Source organism: Bicyclus anynana, chromosome 16, assembly GCF_947172395.1.
Source record: "Bicyclus anynana chromosome 16, ilBicAnyn1.1, whole genome shotgun sequence".
NCBI lineage: Eukaryota > Metazoa > Arthropoda > Insecta > Lepidoptera > Nymphalidae > Bicyclus > Bicyclus anynana.
The window spans coordinates 12,778,842-12,803,130 of record NC_069098.1 but is presented as its reverse complement, the minus strand read 5'-3'; the positions used below and the strand labels follow the sequence as shown (position 1 = coordinate 12,803,130).

At 38.0% G+C, this 24,289-nt stretch overlaps 1 protein-coding gene across 1 annotated transcript; it reads left to right on the top strand.

Moving 5' to 3' along the window:
- The first annotated feature begins 1,475 nt into the window (after positions 1 to 1,475).
- Positions 1,476 to 23,896, top strand: LOC112057812 (uncharacterized). The gene is made up of 18 exons (XM_052886334.1): positions 1,476 to 1,518; positions 5,363 to 5,532; positions 6,387 to 6,547; positions 11,328 to 11,466; positions 11,904 to 12,150; positions 12,835 to 13,058; positions 13,677 to 13,779; positions 14,541 to 14,668; positions 15,005 to 15,292; positions 16,564 to 16,848; positions 17,615 to 18,105; positions 18,745 to 18,928; positions 19,797 to 19,992; positions 20,501 to 21,270; positions 21,411 to 21,603; positions 22,596 to 22,709; positions 23,375 to 23,544; positions 23,786 to 23,896. Exons 1-17 carry the CDS (start codon positions 1,476 to 1,478, stop codon positions 23,443 to 23,445), a joined length of 3,807 nt encoding a protein of 1,268 aa, XP_052742294.1. The 3' UTR covers positions 23,446 to 23,544; positions 23,786 to 23,896.
- The last annotated feature ends 393 nt before the right edge of the window (positions 23,897 to 24,289 follow it).

Genomic DNA, 24,289 nt, shown 5'->3' with positions numbered 1-24,289 from the left:
GCTTCGCTTTGACTTATGTGTATTTATCTGCTTCGTTCCTACCCCTAACCTACCCTTAACCCTAACCTTTTTTTTCGCTGGAAAATGCATTTACGCATACCTATCCGAAAGGGTATGTGGGACTCGCCGAGACTTCGGAATACCCACTAAAACCCAGCGGATTCGGCATCGTCCTTGACATCACAGGGTCAACCCTTAACCTTAACCTACCCCAACCCATCCCCGCTCAAAATAATTTCCGTAGGAATACAGAGATAAAATATACCTCTATAACTCGGAAATAATGTAGCTTCCCAACAGCAAAAGATATTTTCAAATCGGTTTAGTAGTTTCAGAGCCTATTTACACAATGCAAACAAACAAACAATCAAATCTTTCCTTTTTATAATATCCCACTACCCTACCCCTAATTTGTTATCCTACTAATATTATAAACACGAAAGTTTGTATGGATGTATGTTTGGATGTTTGTTACTCTTTAACGCCGCTACTGCTGAAGCGATTTGGCTGAAATTTGGAATGGAAATAGATTTTACTCTGGATTAACACATAGGATTTGCGAAAACTGATGATTTTGATGATATTAATGTTTGTTACTCTTTCACGCCTCGATACTGAACAGAATTAGCCGAAATTTGGTATTGAGATATATTATAGCATGGATTAGCACATAGGCTACTTTTTATCCCGGAATAATTCATGGTTCCCGAGGGATTTGTGAAAACCTAAATTCCACACGGACGAAGTCGCGGGCGTCCGCTAGTACGTACTATTAAAACGAAAGTTCCGATCAGTCTGAGAATAATATAGATTGAGATTTTCTTAATTGGTCCAGGTCTGTTTGGTGCGAGACTTCGGCCGTGGCTAGTTACCACCCTACCGGCAAAGACGTACCGCCAAGCGATTTAGCGTTCCGGTACGATGTCGTGTAGAAACCGAAAAGGGGTGTGGATTTTCATTCTCCTCCTAACAAGTTAGCCCCCTTCCATCTTAGACTGCATCCTCACTTACCATCAGGTAAGATTGTAGTCAAGGGCTAACTTGTAAAGAATAAAAAAAATCTATCATATGATTGGGCGTCTATGTTCGGCAGTATACTCGTATTAGGTATATTTTCTTCTATTTCAAAATTGAAGGAAAAATGGAAAGTATAAATTTTTAAATTAGACAAAATTCAAGTAGTATGCTAATCATTTTTTTTTTCTATTTAACGGTTTACGTATTTATTTTATATATTTTATTAATGAAGATAATACTTAAATAGACTAAACTTATTATAAAAATAAAATATAAGGAAATATCATTATAACTACAACTACCGACTTATGTACCGACTCTTAAATCTATGCTAATCATAGATATAAGAGTCGGTACAATGCTAATTGTTAAACGCATCCGAAACATGCATGCACTGTACAACGTATTATGAAAATATACATAGAAGACTTTAGTTAACACCCCGAGGCGTTATAGTTATGACTTGCGTCCAGTTTACTGTGAATGGGCAGCCATGTACAGGTATTTATCGAAATTACTGTTTTACTTAAATCTTTAAAAAAAAATACGCGTGGCACGGGAACTGCCGCCGTAAATTTTCAGCATTTTCTAACAACTTATTCAATTGGTATTACTGTATATTTACGAAGATAATACTTAAAAAGGCTAAACTTATTATAAAAATAAAACAAAAGGAATTAAGAATTTCAATCGCTATTCAACGCGGGAATGCTGCCTGCGTGATGGGCACCCTACCAAGGGCGGCAAATTTTGATAAGTATTATTAGGTATAGTTGTAGTTATAATGATTTTTCCTTATTCAATTTATTTATGCATTCTTTTTTTTATTCTTTAGAAAATAATGAAAAATAAAATAAAATAATATGAAAAATATCTTTACGTTGAGCTGGAGTCGAACTCTGGTTTAATAAGTTTTGCCCCTTAGTTTCACACCGCCTTCTCCATGTCCAGTTGAGTCGTCATGTAACGTCGAAATGTGCTAACTTGATGCACGGCTTGGGTGTTTTTTCGTTATCGTTCGTTCGTTATCAACGAATATTCGGCTTACTGCTGAGCTCGAGTCTCCTCTAAGAATGAGAGGGATCAGGCCATAGTCCACCACGCTGCCCCAATGCGGATTGGCAGACTTCACACACTTCACACAGGTTTCCTCACGATGTTTTCCTTCACCATTTGAGACACGTGATATTTAATTTCTTAAAATGCACACAACTGAAACAGTTGGAGGTGCATGCCCCCGACCGGCCCAAACCCACACCCTCCGGAATCGGATACAGAGGTCATATCCACTGGGCTGTCACTGTTCTACAGGATGTTTTTTATACTATTAGATATGTCACTAGCGCGTCGATACTGAGGCGAACAAAGATGGCTAATTATCTTAATTTCATTTAGTCGTATAGTAAAATTGTATCTAATAGTAAAAAAAAATACGCAGTTTGGCTAATATAAGTGGACTCTTCATCTCGTCAACACCTTGAAGTTTTGGAGAAATACTCCCGAGCATCCTGTATATTGCACCACGTATTTATAACTTACGAGTGCTTATTACAAAAAAAAAACTCAACATTAAAAAATTAAGTAATTAAGTACTCTTTAAAGACGTACCTACATAAATAATTAATTCGACGATTTATTGCGATTACAACTATGTGCAAAATCCGCCAAACAAATTATAAACACGAATACATTAGTAAATACTAGGTACACACTTGTACATTAATTAAGTACACTGACTTACTTAATTATTGTAATTGATTACATAAATTAAGTAAGTCAGTCTACTGACTTAATTAATGTAGAAGTGAGTGTGTATTGTGTGTATCAAATCTAATGTGTTCGTGTTTGTATTGTGTAATAATGTTTACCTTCAGGTAATCTCAACTTTGATTGATTACCAATTATATTTATGTATGCATTAAACAAATAGTGAACCCGTAATCACGTAAGTTAAGAATTACTAACAATAATAATTAGTTAGTAAATCATTAACATGGATAATGATAATAAGTTCCTTTTATTATTATTGTATGATAAAGCTAAGAGAGCCGTGATAGCCCAGTGGATATGACTTCTGCCTCTGATTCCGGAGGGTGTGGGTTCGAATCCGGACCGGGGCATGCACCTCCAACTTTTCAATTGTGTGCATTATATGAAATACTAAATAATAATTTAATATCAACAGGCGAATGCAATTCGTATTTATGTAATTAATATAACAGAATTCACAATATTGTATTTTGTATAGTAAAAAATTAAATATCACGTGTCTCAAACGGTTAAGGAAAAACGGTGAAGTCTGCCAATCCGCATTGGGCCAGCGTGGTGGACTATTGACCTAAACCCTGTCGTTCTGAGAGGAGACTCGAGCTCATCAGTGAGCCGAATATGGGTTGATGATTTTGATAATGATGACTGTCACGGGCAATCTAGGCACTACACATAGTCTTACTAATATTATAAACGCGAAAGTTTGTATGGATGTTTTTTTACTCTTTAACGCCGCTACTACTGAAGCGATTTGGCTGAAATTTGGAATGGATATATATTTTACTCTGGATTAACACAGCTACCTATTCTACCGAAAATCCATGATTTTTGTGAAAAACTAAAATTCCACGCGGGCGAAGTTGCGGGCGTCCGCTACTTAATAATATGTAGGCAATTATTTCATTAAAAACCGGCTTCAAAGTCAAAGTAAAAAAAAAGGAAATTCTGATTGCGATGATTATCCGTTAAAATACCTACATTTCGTGCAATTACATATAATTATATATTAACGTTGATCGATCGATGCACAATAGAGAGCATGCATTTGCCAGACATACTTCATTTTATGTCAGCTGAAACTATGTTAATATTCGGCCGCTCAGAGATTGCGTTTCTGACGCAACTTTGAACTGGCGTACAAAGTTGTTGAACTGCGCTATATCAAGGTTATGCCAACTGTTTGTCTTTGTAGTAATGAGAAAAAATACGAGGCAATGGGGATGATGAATAGGTTTAAATAAATATTGATTTTTATGATACATTCGGGTAAATAAGGTCAATGTTAACTAATTTATATCGAATTGATGACGATATTGCATTTCTTGGAAGATAATGAATATTATTTCGAAAGAATTAAAATAAATTCCTAGATTTGTATAATTGAAAATAGTTAAAAAAAATATTTTCTTTTATTTCCGCCAGGGTACAATGACTGATCCTGGGCTCCATACAATTTTGGACCATCTCCTTTGCAATGGAAAAAGATTTTACTTTGGATTAACACATGGGCTACTTTCATCCCGGAAAAATCTATGGTTCCCGCGGGATTTGTGAAAAACTGAATTTCACGTGGACGAAGTATATAATATACTAGCCGACGCCCGCGACTTCGTCTGCCTGAAACTCGATGTAAACTTTCATGTACCCCTATCCTACCCCTACCTTACCTCTACCCTACCCCTACCCTACCCCTAGCCTACCCATAGCCTACCCCTACCCTACTTTTCTGGTTGATTTTTTACACCTTGTGTCCGAAAAACCCAAATATTTTACGGAACCCTATTATTTTTCAAAATAAAATGTAGCCTATGTTACTTGTGGATAATGTAGCTTTCGAATGGTGAAAGAATTTTTAAAATCAGTCCAGTAGTTTTTGAGCCTATTCATTACAATCAATCAAACAAACAAACATGCAAACAAAGTTTTCCTCTTTATAATATTAGTAATAAACCATCTGACCGGCCGGATATTAACAACATTTCAGTCATCATAGAATAAAGTTAGTCTGGGTATCACAGGCTCTCAGTCCAATAACTCTCAGCCGCTAGTATGTTTTTACGTGCATACGTAAATATTTTAAATGCAAAAGTATGCAGTTACTAATTATTTCGTGGCTGGATAATTTTGATATTCATTCGCGCAATTATACAGAATTAATTAGCAGTAATTAATAGTGAATTCCCTCGATGGTCCAGTGGTTAGCCACAGTGGCTTTCGATCGTGAGGTCTTAGGTTTGACTCCTGTAGAGCTATTAACTCTATAATAAAAATAAATATCATCTATGCGTATGTAAACAATAGGTACATTAAATTATTCGCTAGTGCATTTTTTTAATGATGGTGCGTTTTATATATGAAGTCACGATAGGAACTCCAAGGTTCTTCCTAAGTATGCATTGCAGTTTTTTAAACCACGATAAAAATTTTATAATATATTGGATCAATAAAACAGAAATAAAATCTTTTATGCTTCCGTAACCAACTTCAACCGGGCGTGTCGCTAAGTTGAATATGAAATAGCCCTATTCCCACTATAAAGATATCACCGACAGTAATTAAACGTTCTACCCTTTAGTGTCCAGCGATGTCCACCGGGAGACGACCCTGTACTATTATCTGACGTACCACCTGGGCCTCCCCGGCACGAAGGCGATGTGCAAACAGGGTGTGTGCGGAGCGTGCATCGTCAACGTGACTGCGCAGAGAGAGACCAGCGGCGCTGTGGAGACTTTCTCTGTTAATTCTGTAAGAAATCCTAAACGCCTATCGGGTACCACTCGCAACACAGACGAACTGCATTTAAGGTCAAATCTTGCAATTAAATTTTAAAACATTAATGCCTAATGTTTTAAAATTTAATTGCAAGCAATTGCCTACTGCTGTTGGGCTCTCAAGATGCTAGAATGGCGACCCCGTACCGGAAAGGGCAGTGTTGGTCGACCCCCCCACTAGATAGACTGACGAGCCGATGGATGCTGGTGGCTCGCATCGTTTGGCATCGCATCGGTTATCATAAAGTATAAATCCAATATTATGGAGAAATCTCACATATACGACCAGGTATTTATGCAATACACATATTGTGGGAGAATGCATTGACATCATAATCAAAAAGACAACTATTGGAAAGGTCTAAAAATTCCCACCAAGAATGTTACGAATAAAACTTCGAGTGTAAGAAAATAACCTTGAGCGAAGTCTCCGACTCGTGACCGATGGAGGACGGATGAACGTCCCTTGAAACTAGTTAGCACCCCCATTTTCGCTCAAGTCATTCAACTCGCCCAGCCAATCTGAGCAATATCCTACCAGAACAGCCCTGGACACCCGTTCTTTCAGCCATAATTTCTCAGACTACCTTCTCCCAATAATATGAGTATGATAGGTATATGAGATAAAAGATTGACGTAAAGGACGATAATTTACTGTAAGATAAGTTATAAATCAGGGACTGAAAGGCTAATTTTGCCTGCCTGCCTTCAATAGTCGGGCGCAGGGAATCACATGACCAGCATGTCCTAGAAGTGACACTCTGTTTCACTTAGTTCATCTGTTGTTCAGTCAACTGTAATTATAAAATAAAATATTATATATTTCAGTGTCTGGTTCTCGTGTACTCTTGCGATGGCTGGTGCATCACCACCATAGAGGGCGTTGGAAACCGTGCAGTAGGCTACAGCGAGGCTCAGAAGCGCATCGCAGTGTTCAATGGGACCCAGTGTGGGTTCTGTACCCCAGGTTGGGTGATGCACTTAACAAGGTAATGCTCACAAAATACACAACTACTCTTATTTGTTTATATTTACATTGTATATGTCGCCGGGGAAGCTTGGCTCACTGAAGGCTCTATGGCCTCAGACCTAATAGTTGTCATGTTTGCTCTGTGGTTATTTCGAATCGACTTGTTATCTAGTGGTCTGATCATTTTGCAGTCAAAATACTATTCCGTTTTGATTTAATTAATAATTAGTCTCTCAAGTAATGATGATAGGTGACAGCAGTAGAAAAGAAACTCTTTAGGTTCTGTGTTGAGATTTTGCTGTCGTAATGGTCAGCAAAATCTACGTTAATTAATTTAATAAATTTAGAATCAAGTTTTCATGTAATTAGGTTTTGATTATTTACTCTTGAAGTAATTAAGATTGTAAAACGTTACCACCATAACGAACGTGGCGGCGATCGACCAATAGGAGATCACGTAACCCTCATCCAATGGCATCGCGTCCTAAATGGCGCGTACGCGTGTATCGTCACTGTGTATTCACTCTAGTGAGGCATCCTGCCTCCGTCTGTCTCCGTAGTCTGCTGATTTAGTAATTCAGTTCTAATCGCGTTTTTAAGATGGAATAATCGTCTTCTACTTGTTAAGTATAGTGAAATAGTGAAGTGTTAAGTAGTGTTATTAAGAAAAGGAAAGTGATTAGTGACTTGGGCTATTAATTGGTTCAATTCTTTGTTGAGCAGCTTGAGGCGTCATGCTGCTTGTCGCGTTAGTGATTTTGTTCGATAATGTTTCGTGATGAAGTAATTATTGATCTTAAATTGTTTACTGTGGGCATGGAGAGCATGTCGGGCAGGGTTGGTGAGTGTTTACTAGTATTAAAAGGCGCCTTTAAACCACACCCAATGGTCACAAGTCCTGGGACTTGCTCGATGTACTTCCTCTACCACAACTACCAGGGTAAAATAGTAAAATTAAGAGTAGTATTGTGTAAGCGATTAGTGAGGTTAAGCATAGCATACCTATTGTAATTGGCAGAGCCGATGACCAAGGTTAGGTCAGTGGTTCTGTCCATATTTTTATTAATGACTCTACGATTTTTTACGACATCAGAAGTGGTATCGCTCCAGCGATCCCTTTCTGCCGGTCAATCTGTACTAAATCCTGACATTGACAATGAAAGTGCAACTTAATTTGTAACTTATGAAATCCCTGATGAAATTAATTTTATTTGATAACTACCCTCAGTTTTTCTTGTGGTAACTAAGTTGGACTTAAAACCGTAAAATAGTTTTGACAATTTAATGTTGATGCGTCATTGAGTTGAATCGGCAATGGTTGCCGTGATGCCCGTGTCGCCATATCGCATCCAAATAAATAATGTAATAACGTAAAAGACAAAGAGAAAAGAAAAGAAAAAGAAAAAGAAAAAAGAAAAAAAAAAAAAACAATTGAGAAATGTTCATTACGTTGCAAACTTATTACGTTACTTTTAAAATTTATCGTTTGCAACCGTTATGCGTTTGCGAGTCGAGTACTTTTAGTTAAAAACCGCGACGGTTTGAGCCGAGTGTGCGAATCTTTTACCGATAATTTCAAAATAGATATTGCGTTTACGTGGCGTACGGCATTTTTCCAAGTTAGATTGCGTCTCTTACTTTTCATTTAATTCAGACTGCACCAAGGGTTTACTTTAAGAACTTCTCCGCCTCTTTACATCCCCAAAATAAATTATTGATGATGGAAGACAATTCCTCAGAAGCTTCTAAGAGTTATTGTGACAGGCATTGCAACGAACTACACATAGTGACTCCAGGTAACGAAATACTATCTTTGGTTATTTGCAATGCTCTTTTTACTGTGAAGTACATACAATATTTGGTATAGCTTCGTTAACACTTCTTGTATGTAGTCAAAATTGTGTAGTACCTAAACTTCTTAATCTATTTGACTTTGACAGTAGGGTCATCGATATAGAAGCCCTGCATGTTTACATCCAAAGTAGAATGGCCGAGGCGGTGGTAAAAAAAAAACCACTATTAGTAAGTAGACTACTTGGTTTTAATTAAAAACAACCAAACGTCGCTTCACCTTTGTTTAGCAATCCTTATAGTGAAGTACACAGAGTGCTCAAGAGCGGTATCTGGTCGTCATTGGAGGCCTTGCAGGGTCACAGATAACCAATTGAGGCGACCTGCTCGCCCTGGTGATCTTCTGGCGGCCGTACCGCCTCTGGTATCAACGGTGTCAAACGTCTAACGCCACTACAGCTGCGCAGCCCGCTACTATTTCTTCAGTTGCTGCAGCCTGCGGCTATTGCGACCGCTGGAGCAGGCGTGCTGCCTGTGTCGTCTACTACATCGACCACTGCGTGGACTATTTATTCCCGGTGAATATAGTTTCAATTATTTTAACATTTACACAAACATCATCACAAACACTTTAAAAGAAAGAGTAATGAGAATACTTATAATTTTACTTATTGGCGGCGTGGAATCGTTTATAACTAATAAAAGATGCCATGTGGCACTCAAAGGACACAGCATCGACCTTCCCAAACTCCCCTATAGCCTTCTACGTGGATCTATCTCACCTGATTCCCTACCTATACTACACACCACGTTATAACTGTATTCATATGAAAATTATGAGCAGTGTCTACGTGTACACTTAAAACACAACATACTTACTTATTTTATAATTATAATATTTACCTGTTGTCGCGTGGAGCGAGCAGTGTCAATATAAATTATTATTATCTGTTGTCGCGTGGAGCGAGCAGTGTACATATGAATCATTAGCTGTTGTCGCGTGTAGCAAGCAGTGTCAATATGAACTTATAAATATTCTCTTTCTCAACGTTCATAGCAAGTTTGTGTTGTCACACGTCTTATAGTTCAGCCTTGTCACGTTCAGCCAAGATAACTAAACATTTTAATTTTAGATACTGAAGTTAAGCCTTGTTTAAGGTAACTAACTATTCGAAAAACACAAGTTTCTAGATTCAAACAAAGCCTAGGTTAATTGTGAAAGCTTCAGAATTTTTTTTTTATTTACAGAAAAGAACTGGAGGCGCTGCAGAGCACGCACCGCACGTCAGTATGGCCGTGTCGCCGGGGAAGCTTGGCTCACTGAAGGCTCTATGGCCTCAGACCTAATAGTTGTCATGTTTGCTCTGTGGTTATTTCGAATCGACTTGTTATCTAGTGGTCTGATCATTTTGCAGTCAAAATACTATTCCGTTTTGATTTAATTAATAATTAGTCTCTCAAGTAATGATGATAGGTGACAGCAGTAGAAAAGAAACTCTTTAGGTTCTGTGTTGAGATTTTGCTGTCGTAATGGTCAGCAAAATCTACGTTAATTAATTTAATAAATTTAGAATCAAGTTTTCATGTAATTAGGTTTTGATTATTTACTCTTGAAGTAATTAAGATTGTAAAACGTTACCACCATAACGAACGTGGCGGCGATCGACCAATAGGAGATCACGTAACCCTCATCCAATGGCATCGCGTCCTAAATGGCGCGTACGCGTGTATCGTCACTGTGTATTCACTCTAGTGAGGCATCCTGCCTCCGTCTGTCTCCGTAGTCTGCTGATTTAGTAATTCAGTTCTAATCGCGTTTTTAAGATGGAATAATCGTCTTCTACTTGTTAAGTATAGTGAAATAGTGAAGTGTTAAGTAGTGTTATTAAGAAAAGGAAAGTGATTAGTGACTTGGGCTATTAATTGGTTCAATTCTTTGTTGAGCAGCTTGAGGCGTCATGCTGCTTGTCGCGTTAGTGATTTTGTTCGATAATGTTTCGTGATGAAGTAATTATTGATCTTAAATTGTTTACTGTGGGCATGGAGAGCATGTCGGGCAGGGTTGGTGAGTGTTTACTAGTATTAAAAGGCGCCTTTAAACCACACCCAATGGTCACAAGTCCTGGGACTTGCTCGATGTACTTCCTCTACCACAACTACCAGGGTAAAATAGTAAAATTAAGAGTAGTATTGTGTAAGCGATTAGTGAGGTTAAGCATAGCATACCTATTGTAATTGGCAGAGCCGATGACCAAGGTTAGGTCAGTGGTTCTGTCCATATTTTTATTAATGACTCTATGATTTTTACGATATATACGTGATTTTACTTGCTTATTTTTTGTTACTTATTAAGTTTTCAACTTTTTCAACATGATACGTCATAGCCTGGTCGAGGATAGCCAAATCTGTGAATATTCTTCGTTAGGAAATTAAGAAGGAAAAACACTTCAATGTTGATGATCTACCTATCCGACATTGGTCAGGACTAATCTTTAACGATCGATCGGTTGATGCCGTGTAAAACTGAGAGGGGTGTGGTTTTTAACTCACGATCTCAGGGTCAGACGGCTGTCTAAGCCGAGGTTCAAGTCTCAGAAGACACTCCCTTAGAGAGTCGTTCCGCCCTTCTCTTCTGCTTCTGCGCTCGCCCAAAACCCACGTTGACGCCGCTGAGGTCCCATTATGGAACCGATGGCACACAATAAAAACAAAACTTACTTAGTAAGTATGCCGTTTAATAGAGGACGGCTTTAACGTAATAGCACGTAATAGTAAGTTTCATTTTAAGCAGCAATGTGTTAAATTTGCGTTACACTCCAAGCAATGCTGCACGCTTAGACTTTATCCTTTTGGCCAGCGTGGTGGACTATATTGCCTAACCTATTTTATTCTGAGAGGAGATACAAGCTCAACAGAGAGCCGAATATAGGTTGAAAGGAGGAGGAGGAGAACTACTACGGGCTCTAAACTATATATATGACCCTAATAATAATGGCTTAAACTTGCAGCCTGTTAGACAAGGGTCTGAACATGTGTGAGTTAGAGAATTCATTCGGCTGCAACACGTGCCGCTGTACAGGGTACAGACCCATCCTGGACGCCATCAAATCCTTCGCGATCGATGCCAGCCCTTCGCTCTGTAAACAGGTGGATAGTTTTAGTTGTTTCTTACACTATGTATGTTGTTACTTACATTCCACTGACATTCCGTCCAAAACTCCTTAGTACCTGAACACGAAAGTCTCCTAACAGTGCGTGTAGTCTAGCATGAAGGATCCGATCCGAATCATGGTCGCTAACTGCCACATATGGGTCTCCGAGATCAAATTAGAAATGACGGTATCCCAGAAGAACTAAATTCGACATGACATCGAGTGAGTAACAGGTCGATGCTGGCGTAGAAAACCGTAGTGTATGGAAGTCCTTACAAAAGGCTTATGTCCAGCAGTGGACGTCCATCGGCTGAAGTTGATGATGAATGATGATAACTATGTTTTAACAGAATTCAGATTTATGGGACTGGATTGTATAACCTAATTCCAAAGAAAGATTTGCTTTGATAAAAATTTAGGTAATTTTTGCAGGTTGAAGATATAGAAGATCTAACTTGCTCCAAAGATGATACCAAAGTCTGCGACCGGAGATGCTCTACATGTAGTGACAGTGACTGGAGTCTAGTCAATGCTACAATCGATCACAAGCCCAAAATACTGGACTTTGGAGATACCACATATATTAAAGTGTATGACGAGGATCAGATATTTAGTATGATCACTAATTATACTCACAATTTCAAACCATATATGTTGATTGATGGAAATACTGCAAAAGGTACACCATATATAATAATGAATTCTAAATTTTCGTTATATAGACAAGCGGACGCAACACCGTTCTGTTTTCTACGAATCCAGCAGGCACCCCAGATATTTTCAGGAGAAAAAGTAACCTATGTTCTGGTACAAGTTTTATTTATTACTGTACCAAAATTTATTTAAATCGGTTTAGCCGTGAAAAGTTGCCGACAAAAGAACTTTCGCGTGTATAACATTATTTCTCCCGCGTAGTTTCCATTCCCGTAGGAATAAGGGGATAAAATATAGCCTTATAGCACTTGGTGCTAGTGTAACTTGCAAACAGTGAAAGAATTTTTCAAATCGGTTCAGTAGTTTCGGAGCCTATTCAATGCAAAAAAACAAACGAACAAACAATCAAATCTTTCCTCTATAATATTTTAAAGTTTAAGTATAGGTTAAAATGGTTAGCTTGGTATGGACATGTAATGCGTAGGAAGGAAAGTCATATTACCAGAAAAATGTTGAATGTGCAAGTGGAAGGACATAAGAGGAGAGGAAGGCCAAAGAAGAGATGACGGGATTGTGTAAAAGAGGTCATGTGTGTAAAGGGAGTGGAAGACGAATGGAAAAGATTGACATATTTTTCCGACCCCTCTTAAGTGGGATAAGAAGATGATGATGATGAAGTATAGATTAAAAATATCTTGTTGTTTTTCAGCTGTCATCCAGGATTTCGAATATCCGCCAGTTCTCATCGACATCAGTTCTGTGAGCTCTTTGAAAGCATATCACTTTGACCAGAACCTGGTACTCGGGTCCAACATCTCCCTAGAAGACACCATGACAATATTCAGGAACTCCGCGTTAAGTTACGACGAGTTTGCTTATTTGGAGGGATTAGCGAAACATTTTGATTTGATCGCTCAAATTCCAGTACGGAAGGTATTACAATATTTTTTTCAAAATTATGTACCTACCATCAGCCTGTAGCCTGTATCATGTAATATTTGTAAAGATTCTACCACCGGTTCGGAAGGCAGATTCTGCTGAGAAGAAACCGGCAAGAAACTCAACAGTTGCTCTTTTTTTTAAAAAAATCATACAATAATATTATAATTACAATTTATGACAACATTACAATTTCTTATAGTTTTACTTCCTGTGTGAAGGTGGAAGCTGATCCAACGGCCTCCAAGCAACTTTGTCATGTCAGGCAGTTACTGTTGTAATGTACTAATAGGTATTGTCAGTCATCAATTATGATTGAAAGCCTATCGAATGTAGCAATTCATACCAAGAATATTACCAATAGTGGCAGGGAATAACCTTGAGCGAAGTCCCGGACTTGTGACCGATTGATTTAGGGCTAGGAAAGTCTTTTAAAACTAGTTAACACTACCCTTCTTTGCTCAAGTCTTTGTCCTCGCCCAACTAAAACGGGCAATATCCCACCAGAGCAGGACTGGTTGTGGACACCCGTTTTAATATAGAACTAAGGCATGTTATATAGCCGAACACATTTTCTCCGACAATTTCTCCCAACAGTTCTTTTTATTTCAGTTGGGATCATTGGCAGGGAACATTATGCTGAAGCATAGAGACAACGCGTTCCCTTCTGACGTGTTTCTTCTGTTTGAAGCTATCGGAGCCATTATTGCAATACGTAAGTACCTTTGGATTAAGAGTGAATTTGTTTCTTATTATATAGACATAAATTATTTTACCATATCCAAAACAATTATTGTGATTGCGTTAAATTTTCGAGCTAAATCATAAAATCCCAATCTGGTTTAACGGTACTTACCCATAGCCTTGTTAGTTGCAATCATTCAGGTCATCGAACTCAATTAAATTTGGCAGTTAAATTTTGCAAGTGTGCAATTATTATTATACTTACTCTAATTTTTTATATTTCTCTTCTCGGACTTCACACACACAGAGAATAAGGATATTTTTAGATATGCAGACTTACTGCAACAGCGTAATTGCTTCAAGTTCCCATCTAACTAACTTTTGACGGCCTCCGTAGCGCAGTGGTATGCGCGGTGGATTTACTTTTCCGGAGGTCCTGGATTCGATCCTCGGCTGGGCCGATTGAGGTTTTCTTAATTGTGCTAGGTCTGACTGGTGGGAAGCTTCGGCCGTGGGTAGTTACCACCCTATCGACAAAGACGTACTGCCAAGCGATTAAGCGTTACGGTACGATGTCGTGTAGAAACCGATAGAGGTGTGGATTTTCATCCTCCTCCTCATCACTTACTATTAGAAGAGATTGTAGTCAAGGGCTAACTTGTAAAGAATAAAAAAAAATGCAGACTTCCCTTACTGCAACAGCGTAATTGGTTCAAGATCCCATCTAAATAATGTAAATTCTACATCTCTGATAGAAGTTATGGTTTAAGTTCATAGGTTTTACTTCAACAGGTGATGGCAATGGTGTAACAGCAACCTACACTATGCAGGACTTTCTGGAAGTCAATATGGATGGCAAATTGATCGTGAACTTTCTTTTGCCACCGCAAGCACCAACTCATATATTTAGAAGCTTTAAGGTAAGCGATACAGAAATTAATGTCTTGTGGTGACAAGATTATCTTATTCATATAAGCGTATAAAGTTTCTATTTGTCGCCGATAGCTTATTGGTTGCTTGTGTAACTATTCTAGCAATTGGGGTCAACCTACGGTTTGCATATTCTTTAGAGGCTTCACTTATGCGCTCACTTGATTGGTATGGAATTTGTCTTTTAACCACAAACAAAAAAAATATTTTTAAAATTGGTTAAGAAATTACGAAGTTATGCGGTAACAAACATTAAAAAAAACATACGCGACGAATTGAGAAAGTCCTCCTCTTTTGAAGTCGGTTAAAAATCTTTTTTGTTCAAGATAATGCCGAGAAGTCAAAATGCTTTAGCGATAGTCAACGCTGCTTTCAGTGTCAATTTCGTATACGGAACCATTGTTGATTCAATTAATATTACATACGGCAATATTTCCGGTCATTTCATTCACGCCATTCAAACAGAAGCTTTTTTGAAAGGGAAGAATTTGTTCGATAATCACGTGGTGCAAGCCGCTATCGATGTTTTAAATATAGAGATTGTACCCGACGAAAACCCACCAATGCAAGCACCGTGTGCAAGAAAGAAAATGGCAATCGGACTGTTTTACAAGGTAAATTTAAAAAAAACGCCACTTTATGATGATAGCAAGGTAGAAGTTGTGATATTTGGAAAATTTTATCAATAACTAGCTGACGCCGCGCGGTTTCTCCCGCGTGGTTCCCGTTCCTTTAGGAATACGGGGATAATATAGCCTTCCTCGATATATGGGCTATTTAACACTGAAAGAATTTTTCAAATCGGACCAGTAGTTCCTGAGATTAGCCCGTTCAATCAAACAAACAAACTCTTCAGCTTTATAATATTAGTATAGACTATAGACGGTCGAGACTTCGTCCGCATGTAAACCTACCCCTCTCTACCCTACCCTAATCAACCCTACACCTACCCTTAGTATCCTATGTCCATCTCCTGGTTCTATCTATTTTAAGGCCAAATCGGTCCAGCCGTTCTTGAGTTATAAATAGTGTAACTAACACGATTTTCTTTTGTATATTAGTGTAATCATATCATTGATACAAAATATAATGTCTTAAATACTAATTTATTTTTTATTTACTAACTTATAGCAACAATTATTATGCACCATATAGGCCAAGGATTATTAAGCAAATCCTACTAATGTTATATACGCGAAAGTTTGTATGGATGTTTGGATGTTTGTTACTCTTTACCGCCGCAAATCCGCAAATCGCCTCAGTAGTAACTGAGGCGATTTGGCTGAAATTTGGAATGGAAATAGATTTTACTCTGGATTAACACAAAGACTACTTTTTATCCCGGATAAATCCATGGTTCCCGAGGGATTTGTGAAAAACTAAATTCCACGCGGACGAAGTCGCGGGCGTCTGCTAGTATCTATCTACTTGTGAAAGTCGTCCAAATCGCTACAGCCGTTTCCAAGATTAATCCGGACAGACTTACTTTTAAAAGGTTGTTTGCGTTTTAATATCATGTATGTACATAACTGAGTACTTGAGAAAACACAGTTTATTTTGAAATCACAGACAGACATTGCATTTTATCACATCACACTATTACACTCACACTAATATTATAAAGGCGAAAGTTTGTGTGTAAGTGTGAAAGTGTATGTTTGTTCCTCTTTTACGCTGCGGCTACTGAAGCGATTTGGCTAAAATTTGGAATGGAAATAGATTTTACTCTGGATTAACACATAGGCTACTTTTCATCCCGTCAAAATGCATGGTTCCCGCGGGATTTGTGAAAATTGAATTCCACACCGACGTCGCGGGCGTCCGCTAGTTTAGGCATAAATTGTTTATGGATCATGTTATTAATTTATCTTATTTATTTTTTCAGTTCGTCTTAGGGTTGACTCCAGATTCAATTATATCTAAATGCTATCAATCGGGCGGTGACCTGATCCCACGTCCATTATCTTGCGGTGTTCAACTATACCAAACGGATCCCAAGCTGTATCCTCTCAACCAGCCAGCAATGAAACTGGAAGCTGTCATACAAAGTTCTGGAGAGGCTCATTACGTTAACAGCATACCTCGGATGCCAAAAGAAGTGCACGCAGCATTTGTTTTGTCCACAGTACACAACGGAGCTGTAGATAGAGTAGACGTTGAGCATGCGATGGTGAGCTAGATATAAATACTTTTTATATATTTGCCATATAGAAAGAATATTCTTGTTCCCCTCCTTATCAGAAATCCTTCTACTTAGATGTGCATATAAATGGTTAATGCGAGATCGAACCCATAAAAGTTGAGTTTAACACTTTTGCTAGATTTTTTTTCCAACAGTTCCAAAAATTATCATCATATTTAATTACACAAAACCTTCATAAATTAAATAAACCATAACCCTTCCTCATGAATCAATCTATCGAGTGGTGAATACCTACTGCATGAAAATCCGTCTAACACGAACAGGGAGACAAATCCTAGGTCATAATCAAAGTCATTTAATATCTAAAATAGGATGTACTGTTTGTGACACTAAAAATAAATAAACTTATTTTCTTTCTAAATCTATTCTGCGAAGAACTTTATATACAAGTATATAAAGTAATACGTATATTATGTAGTGATTACTGAGAAAAAAAAACATTAATTATAAAAATAAATAAATAGTAATATAAAGTACGTACAAGGACGATGTTTATTGATAATATTTAAAAATACGCTTACATGTTGAGTGTGTACCTAGTATAAACCTAATATGCCTTGAGGTTTCAGTAGATGAGTATGATTTATATCTTTAAAAATCAGAGAATACAATAAAAAACTGCTAACTTATCCTAATAGCTATACAAATCATGATCACGTGAAATGGTGGTATAAATACTTGCTGTAAGATTACTGCGTTAGATAACCTTTATAATGCTACTTATAAATTTCAGACATTGGAAGGCGTTTTAGCGTTGTTTACAGCTAAAGATATACCAGGAAAAAACTCTTTTGCCTTCCCCGGTATACAACTGCAGACTGAAGACGAATATATATTAGCCGACCAAGATATCCAATACTATGGGCAACCAGTAGCTATAGTCGTAGCCAAAAGCCAAGATTTAGCTATAAACGCAGCCAAAAAAGTCATAGTTTTTTACAAGAATGTGGTAAACACACCACCAATTTTGACAATCGAGCAAGCTAAAATTGTCAACGACAGAATCATGGTAGGTCCTACAATCGAGCCAAAAAGCAGGGGCCAAAATGTTAAAACAGTTGTTAAAGGTGTGTTAGAACTGAAGGCTCAATATCATTATTATTTGGAACCTTTATCGTGTGTGACGATTCCTGTTGATCGAGGCTTGGAGGTGTATGATACAGCACAATGGATGGATTTGACGCAAATCGCTGTTGCACAGTGTTTGTGTATGTCTGAAAAAGAGTAAGCATAATTTTGATATTGTAATAAAACTATTTTCGATCATCGATTTTAGATCGTTAGATGGGCCTCAAAGCGTCGCGGAATTGTAATAAGTGTAACACATTTCTCTTTAATCATGTTGTGCTTTGTGTTTTTACACTTCCAAAATGAACACCAAGGTATTGTTAAGGGATTACAATAAAAAAACGGTAAATATTTTTTTAAGTCCACGTCCACCCACAGCATGCGTTTGTTAGGTATTTACATAAGATGTGCGTGCACGTCTTTGGATAATGACATAAAATTGTGCGTTTTTTAGTACGGAGGGGCCCATCTAACGATTTATATCGATGTTTTCGATGTTATTTAATTTCGATGCATATGTACTTACCTAACTTGTTTTACAAATAGGTAATATGGCGCCGTACGTATTAAAGTTACGACGTTTGCAACCGTAGTAACTTTAGTTTGAAGTTTTTGACTTTACTTACCACCATTAAATTAAATCATGACATAACTAACTTAACGTTTCAAAAGTGCTTAAAGGTAAACTAAGCCTAATTGAAATAAGTAAATGAATTTTAAATTTTGATTTTTTTTTAATTTTGTTGCACATTTATGGGATAGGAAATATTTTTGAACGGAATATTTTAATTTCAGTATCCACGTAAAAGTTCGTCGCATAGGAGGCGGTTTTGGAGGGAAAATCAGCCGAAATGTACAAGTGGCATGCGCGTGTTCAATTGTTGCAAAATTGATGGACCGCCCTTGTAGAATCGTGTTGCCACTGCAGACCAATCTCACTATTGCTGGGAGAAGATTGCCATTCAAGTGTGAATATGAGGTAAGAACTACATGCTTACTGTTTTTCTAGACAACAATGTCATCTCAACCAATGGATAAGTTAACTTATCTTCTAAGGAACTTTGATTTCATGGGGTTTTAACTAGCGTTAGTTGGGATTCTGAAAGCTTTGAGTGAAAATACAGGATTCTTACGTTATATTAAACAAACGCATTATAATCACAAAGTTCTCAAATAATTTTCTTTTTTGGTTGAGTATTTAGTTACAGTATACATTTCATACAGAAAATATTTTATAAAAATACTATATTTTAACATTTTGCCCATCCGCGCTTCCTTCAGTTGAGTTATCGCCGAAAAGCGGGACACATGTCCCGCGCAGGAAATTTAATTATGATTTAAAAATCGGGACGTTTCGCCAAAGCTGTGCCGCCTGGCAAGTTTATGAGAATAATAATCATTTTATTCTGTAGAAACAAGTAGGTACCTATAAACTATACTGCCTACTGTAGAAGTACAGTTCTACTTATCAGTATGTAAGATCCATATTCCCGCTCTTTTAAGTAAATAAGTAAGGAGGTCTAGTCCTGTAGTCAGCCGTTAAAAGGGGGTGATAATGATGAGTGATTGTTAAGTGTCAAACAGGACCTTAATCTCGCCAACCCGATTGGACCAGCGGTGAGTCCAAGCTTCATATCCTCATAAGGATAACCTAGCCCTGTATTTGGCCGTTAAATAGGCCGATAACTTTGAGTGATCGTTGAGACAGGACCCTAATCTCGCCAATCTGCATTGGGGCCGCGTGGTGAGTCTCAGCTATTTTAAGGTGGGAGACCTATGTCCAGTGAGCCGTCTGCAAAAAATAGTCTGAGGACATAGTAATGTGACATTTATTTACCTACTATCAGGTCGGTGTTGACGATAATGGAAAGATTCAATACCTAAACGCAACAATCACTGAGGATGATGGCTGTTCCCATAACGAAAATGTTTTGCAGTACGTTGCCGAAGGCTTTCCTAACTGCTACAATTCTGAGAACTTTAATCTGAAGACATTTGCAGTTCTTACCGATATACCTTCTAATACATTTGCTAGAGCACCTGGTGAGTTTAATATTATGTAAATTAATATACCTAATATCCTTTATAGGTTCCCCATAACAACAGCAAGGAACCCCTTATAGTTTCGCCAGGGCATGTCTGCCCATGATTTAGCTTGAACTAAATCATGGGCAGACATGCCCTGATTGCATCGTTAATAGCACGGTGACCAAGTCGTGAAAAATTAAATTTGGATTTTTTTTAGGTTAATTGAATTTTTTTCTTTTTTTTTTTTTAATTTTTTACTCATAGTATGGGATGTTGTTGGATAGGACTAAAATATATTGTGCGTGTGAAAACATCGCACTTTGAGTTACAGAACAATTTGTGTATTATTGATACTTATAATGGAAATTAAAAAGAAACTATCATAGCTAAGTATGAATATAAAGAGTTGTTAGTCGACTAACCAAACACTATCATTATAAATCGGCTTACAACTGCGGAACCTTATACACAAAAAGTGCATGGCCAAAGATTATAAATTAAACTACAAAATATATTGTTAAAGGTACTCTAGAGGGCATCATGAGCATAGAACACATTATGGAACACATAGCTTTTGCCGTAAAAAGAGACCCCACTGATGTCCGTTTAATCAACATGAGAACAGAAGACAACGATTTACCACAACTCATAGCATTACTAAAAGATAAGGCAGACTATGAGAATAGATTAAAATGTATCAAAGTGTTCAACAAAAACAATAGATGGATGAAGAAAGCGATCAAGATCAACGTAATGCTGTTCCCAGTGGAGTATTATGGGAACTACACCGCTATGGTGTCTATCTATCGTGGTGATGCTACAGTGACGATAACGACTGGCGGTATTGAAATGGGTCAAGGCGTGAACACCAAAGCTGCCCAGGTTTGCGCTCATGAGTTTGGAATACCACTCGAATATGTGACAGTCATTCCCAACTATTCATTTGTGGCAGCGAACAACGTATTCTCTGGCTCCAGTATCGTCAGTGAAAGCGTCTGTTACTCTGTAATAAGAGCGTGTGACATTATAAAGAGGCGGCTCAACCCTTTGAAACTGAAACTGGGTAATCCGACATGGCTGGCGTTGATACAAGCAGCTGGGCAAGCAGAAATAGATTTGACAGCCTCTTACATGATGACTGATAAGGAACCTGACTTGATGGACTATAGCGCATTTGCTGTTGCAATTCTTGAGGTGCAATTGGATGTGTTAACTGGAAAATTTCAAGGGAACAGATGCGATATATTGGAAGATGTTGGATTAAGTGCTAATCCAAATATCGACGTTGGTCAGGTCCAAAAAGCTTTATATTTTTTTTACGATATAATAGATTTAGTATATATATATATATATATAGGTTTGGTTGATATATAGTTGATGATCATTAACAAGAAAAGTGTCAACTAGCAAAATAAACAGGAGATTTCTTTCAGGTTGAAGGTGGTTACGTACAAGGTCTGAGTTATTTGGCAGTCGAAGATTTAGTTTTTGATAAAAACACAGGCAAATTGTTGACCAACAACGCATTGAACTACGAAGTGTTCTTGGCTAAGGACATCCCGGTGGATTTCAGAGTTTACTTGCGATACAACTCAAAGAATCCTAAAGGCGTTTTGGGATCTAAAGGTAAGTAAACCATAGCGTCATCATTATCATTAACAACCCATATTCGCCTCACTGTTGAGCACCAGTCTCCTCTCAGAATGGCCTTAGACCACTAAGCTGGTCCAATGTGGACTGGCATACTTCACACACGTAGAGAATTTAGAAAATTCTCAGATATCCTTGTGATGTTTTTCTTTCACCGTTTAAGATACCTACTTAAGTGATATTTAATTTCTTAGAATACACATAACTATAAAGTTGGAGATGCATGCCCCGAACCCGATTCGAACCTATGCCCTCTATCCTAGGGCAGAGGTCATTTCTACTGGGTTACCACGTCTCTCATAGCGTGTCTACTTCTAAAACTTGTGATTTAAGTACTATTGAAATATTAAATAGTCGTCGTCGTCATCAACCCATATTCGGCTCACTGCTGAGCTCGAGTCTCCTCTCAGAATGAGAGGGGTAAGGCCAATAGGCCACCACGCTGGCCCAATGCGGATTGGCAGAATTCACACACGCAGAGAATTAAGATTATTAGGTATTAACATCCGTAAAGTAATGTCTCGTCGTCGTCGTCGTTATCAATCCATATACGGCTCACTGCTGAGCTGGAGTCTCCTCTCAGAATGAGAGGGGTTAGGCCAATAGTCCACCACGCTGGCCCAATACGGATTGGCAGACTTCACTCACGCAGAGAATTAAGAAATTCTCTGGCGTGCAGGTTTCCTGACGATGTTTCCTTCACCGTTTGAGACACGTGATATTTAATTTCTAAAAAATGCACACAACTGAAAAGTTGGAGGTGCATGCCCCGGACCGGATTCGAACCTACACCCTCCGGAATTGGAGGCAGAGGTCATATCCTCTGGGCTATCATGGCCCTTTGCCATTTGCCATTGCATATAATAGTACTAGCAAAACCTTGCAGTTTCTATCACGGCTCACAAGTTATGTCTGCATCTATTCAATATTAAATATTTTACCTACCTACCTGTTAAAAATATTTGCAGCCGTGGGGGAAATGGGCATAGTTACCACGCATGGACTCATCTACGCCGTAAGACAGTGCATTATGGAGTCGCGCAAAGACTCTGGATACGACCCCAACGAATGGTTTGATCTCGGTATGTTTTACTTTCATTTATTTAATTTTATTACAATGTTCATAAAACACAAAATATCATCATTATCAACTCATATTCGACTCACTGCTGAACTCGAGTCTCCTCTCAGAATGAGAGGGGTTAGGCCAATAGTCCACCAAGCTGGCCAAATGCGGATTGGTAGATTTCACAGACGCAGAGAATTAAGAAAATTCTCTTAAGTTAGAGGTGCATGCCCCAGACCGGATTAGAACCCACACCCTCCGGAATTGGAGGCAGAGGTCATAAAGGTTATCACGGTATAGGTACCGCTTACTCACTCGTAGCTAATATTAAAAATTTATACAAATATCCAGCCCTCCTGTTGCGGGCTAATTGAGTGCCGATCACCTACTGTTTCTAATTATTTAAATTGGATACCTACAGAAATACTGGTTGATGAGAATAGAGGCCCCATGGCAAGTGGGCGTGCATATGCAAAAATGCATTAAGACTCAATACAAACCCATGTTGGATACATAATTAGACAAGGAATTTTCCAATTTTTACTTATTACCCTAGTTACCCTTACTATAAACCTTATGCACGCCACTGCCCATGGCGGTATACTTTCCTGTATGAACATTGTCACAAAAAGCTCTATTACTTAATAGCTACTACTATAACAATTTTTTTTATCTTTCCAGAAATACCTCTAACAACGGAGTCGGTACTCAAGGCTCTGAACGTGAAACTCTCAGAGTTGCAGCTATGCTAAGAATACCTATAATATGATAAATTCTTTGCAGAGATTATAATCGATTTTTTATCGAGAAGATAAAATTACGACAAAAGTACCTATGTGACTACATATCAGGTTAGATCGTAGTGAAACGTTAATTTTAACTATCATAAATATAGTATAACTACAAAATAACTACTATGTACCTAAATTTTTAACCGACTTCCAAAAAGGAGGAGGTTCTACGTTCGGCTGTATGTATGTTTTTTTTATGTATGTCCAGCGATAATTCCGTCATTTGTGGACCGATTTTGAAAATTCTTTTTTTTTAATAAACTGTTTATGAATTGTTTTTTGATACCTACCTTTGTTCCAGATGAAATGTTTACCACCAACCACTATAGACCAACGTGTACCTATCTACCTACCTATGCATAAAAATGTCTAGATAAAATCAATAGAAATTTTCCAAACACAGTTTTAACTTTTTCTATGAATTTTCTTTTGTTGACGGCCTCCGTGGCGCAGTGGTATGCGCGGTGGATATACAAGACGGAGGTCCTGGGTCCGATCCGTGGCTGGGCAGATTGAGGTTTTCTTAATTGGTCCAGTTCGACTGGTGGGTGGCTTCGGCCGTGACTAGTTACCACCCTACCGACAAAGACGTACCGCCAAGCGATTTGGCGTTCCGGTACGATGTCGTGTAGAAACCGAAAGGAGTGTTGGTTTTTATCCTCCTCCTAACAAGATAGCCCGTTTCCATCTTAGATCATCACTTACCATCAGGTGAGATTGTAGGACTAACTTGTAAAACATAAAAAAAACGTTTTGACATTATTGTAAAGCAAATTCAAAATTTATTTCAAATTGTCAGTGAATC

Bases quoted from the DNA above. Each gene is read 5' to 3' on its own strand.
- LOC112057812 (XM_052886334.1), top strand. From the start codon at position 1,476: ATGACTTGCGTCCAGTTTACTGTGAATGGGCAGCCATGTACAG. The intron at 14,669-15,004 runs GTAAGCGATACA...TTTTTGTTCAAG, and splicing joins ATATATTTAGAAGCTTTAAG to ATAATGCCGAGAAGTCAAAA. The intron at 16,849-17,614 runs GTGAGCTAGATA...TATAAATTTCAG, and splicing joins TAGACGTTGAGCATGCGATG to ACATTGGAAGGCGTTTTAGC.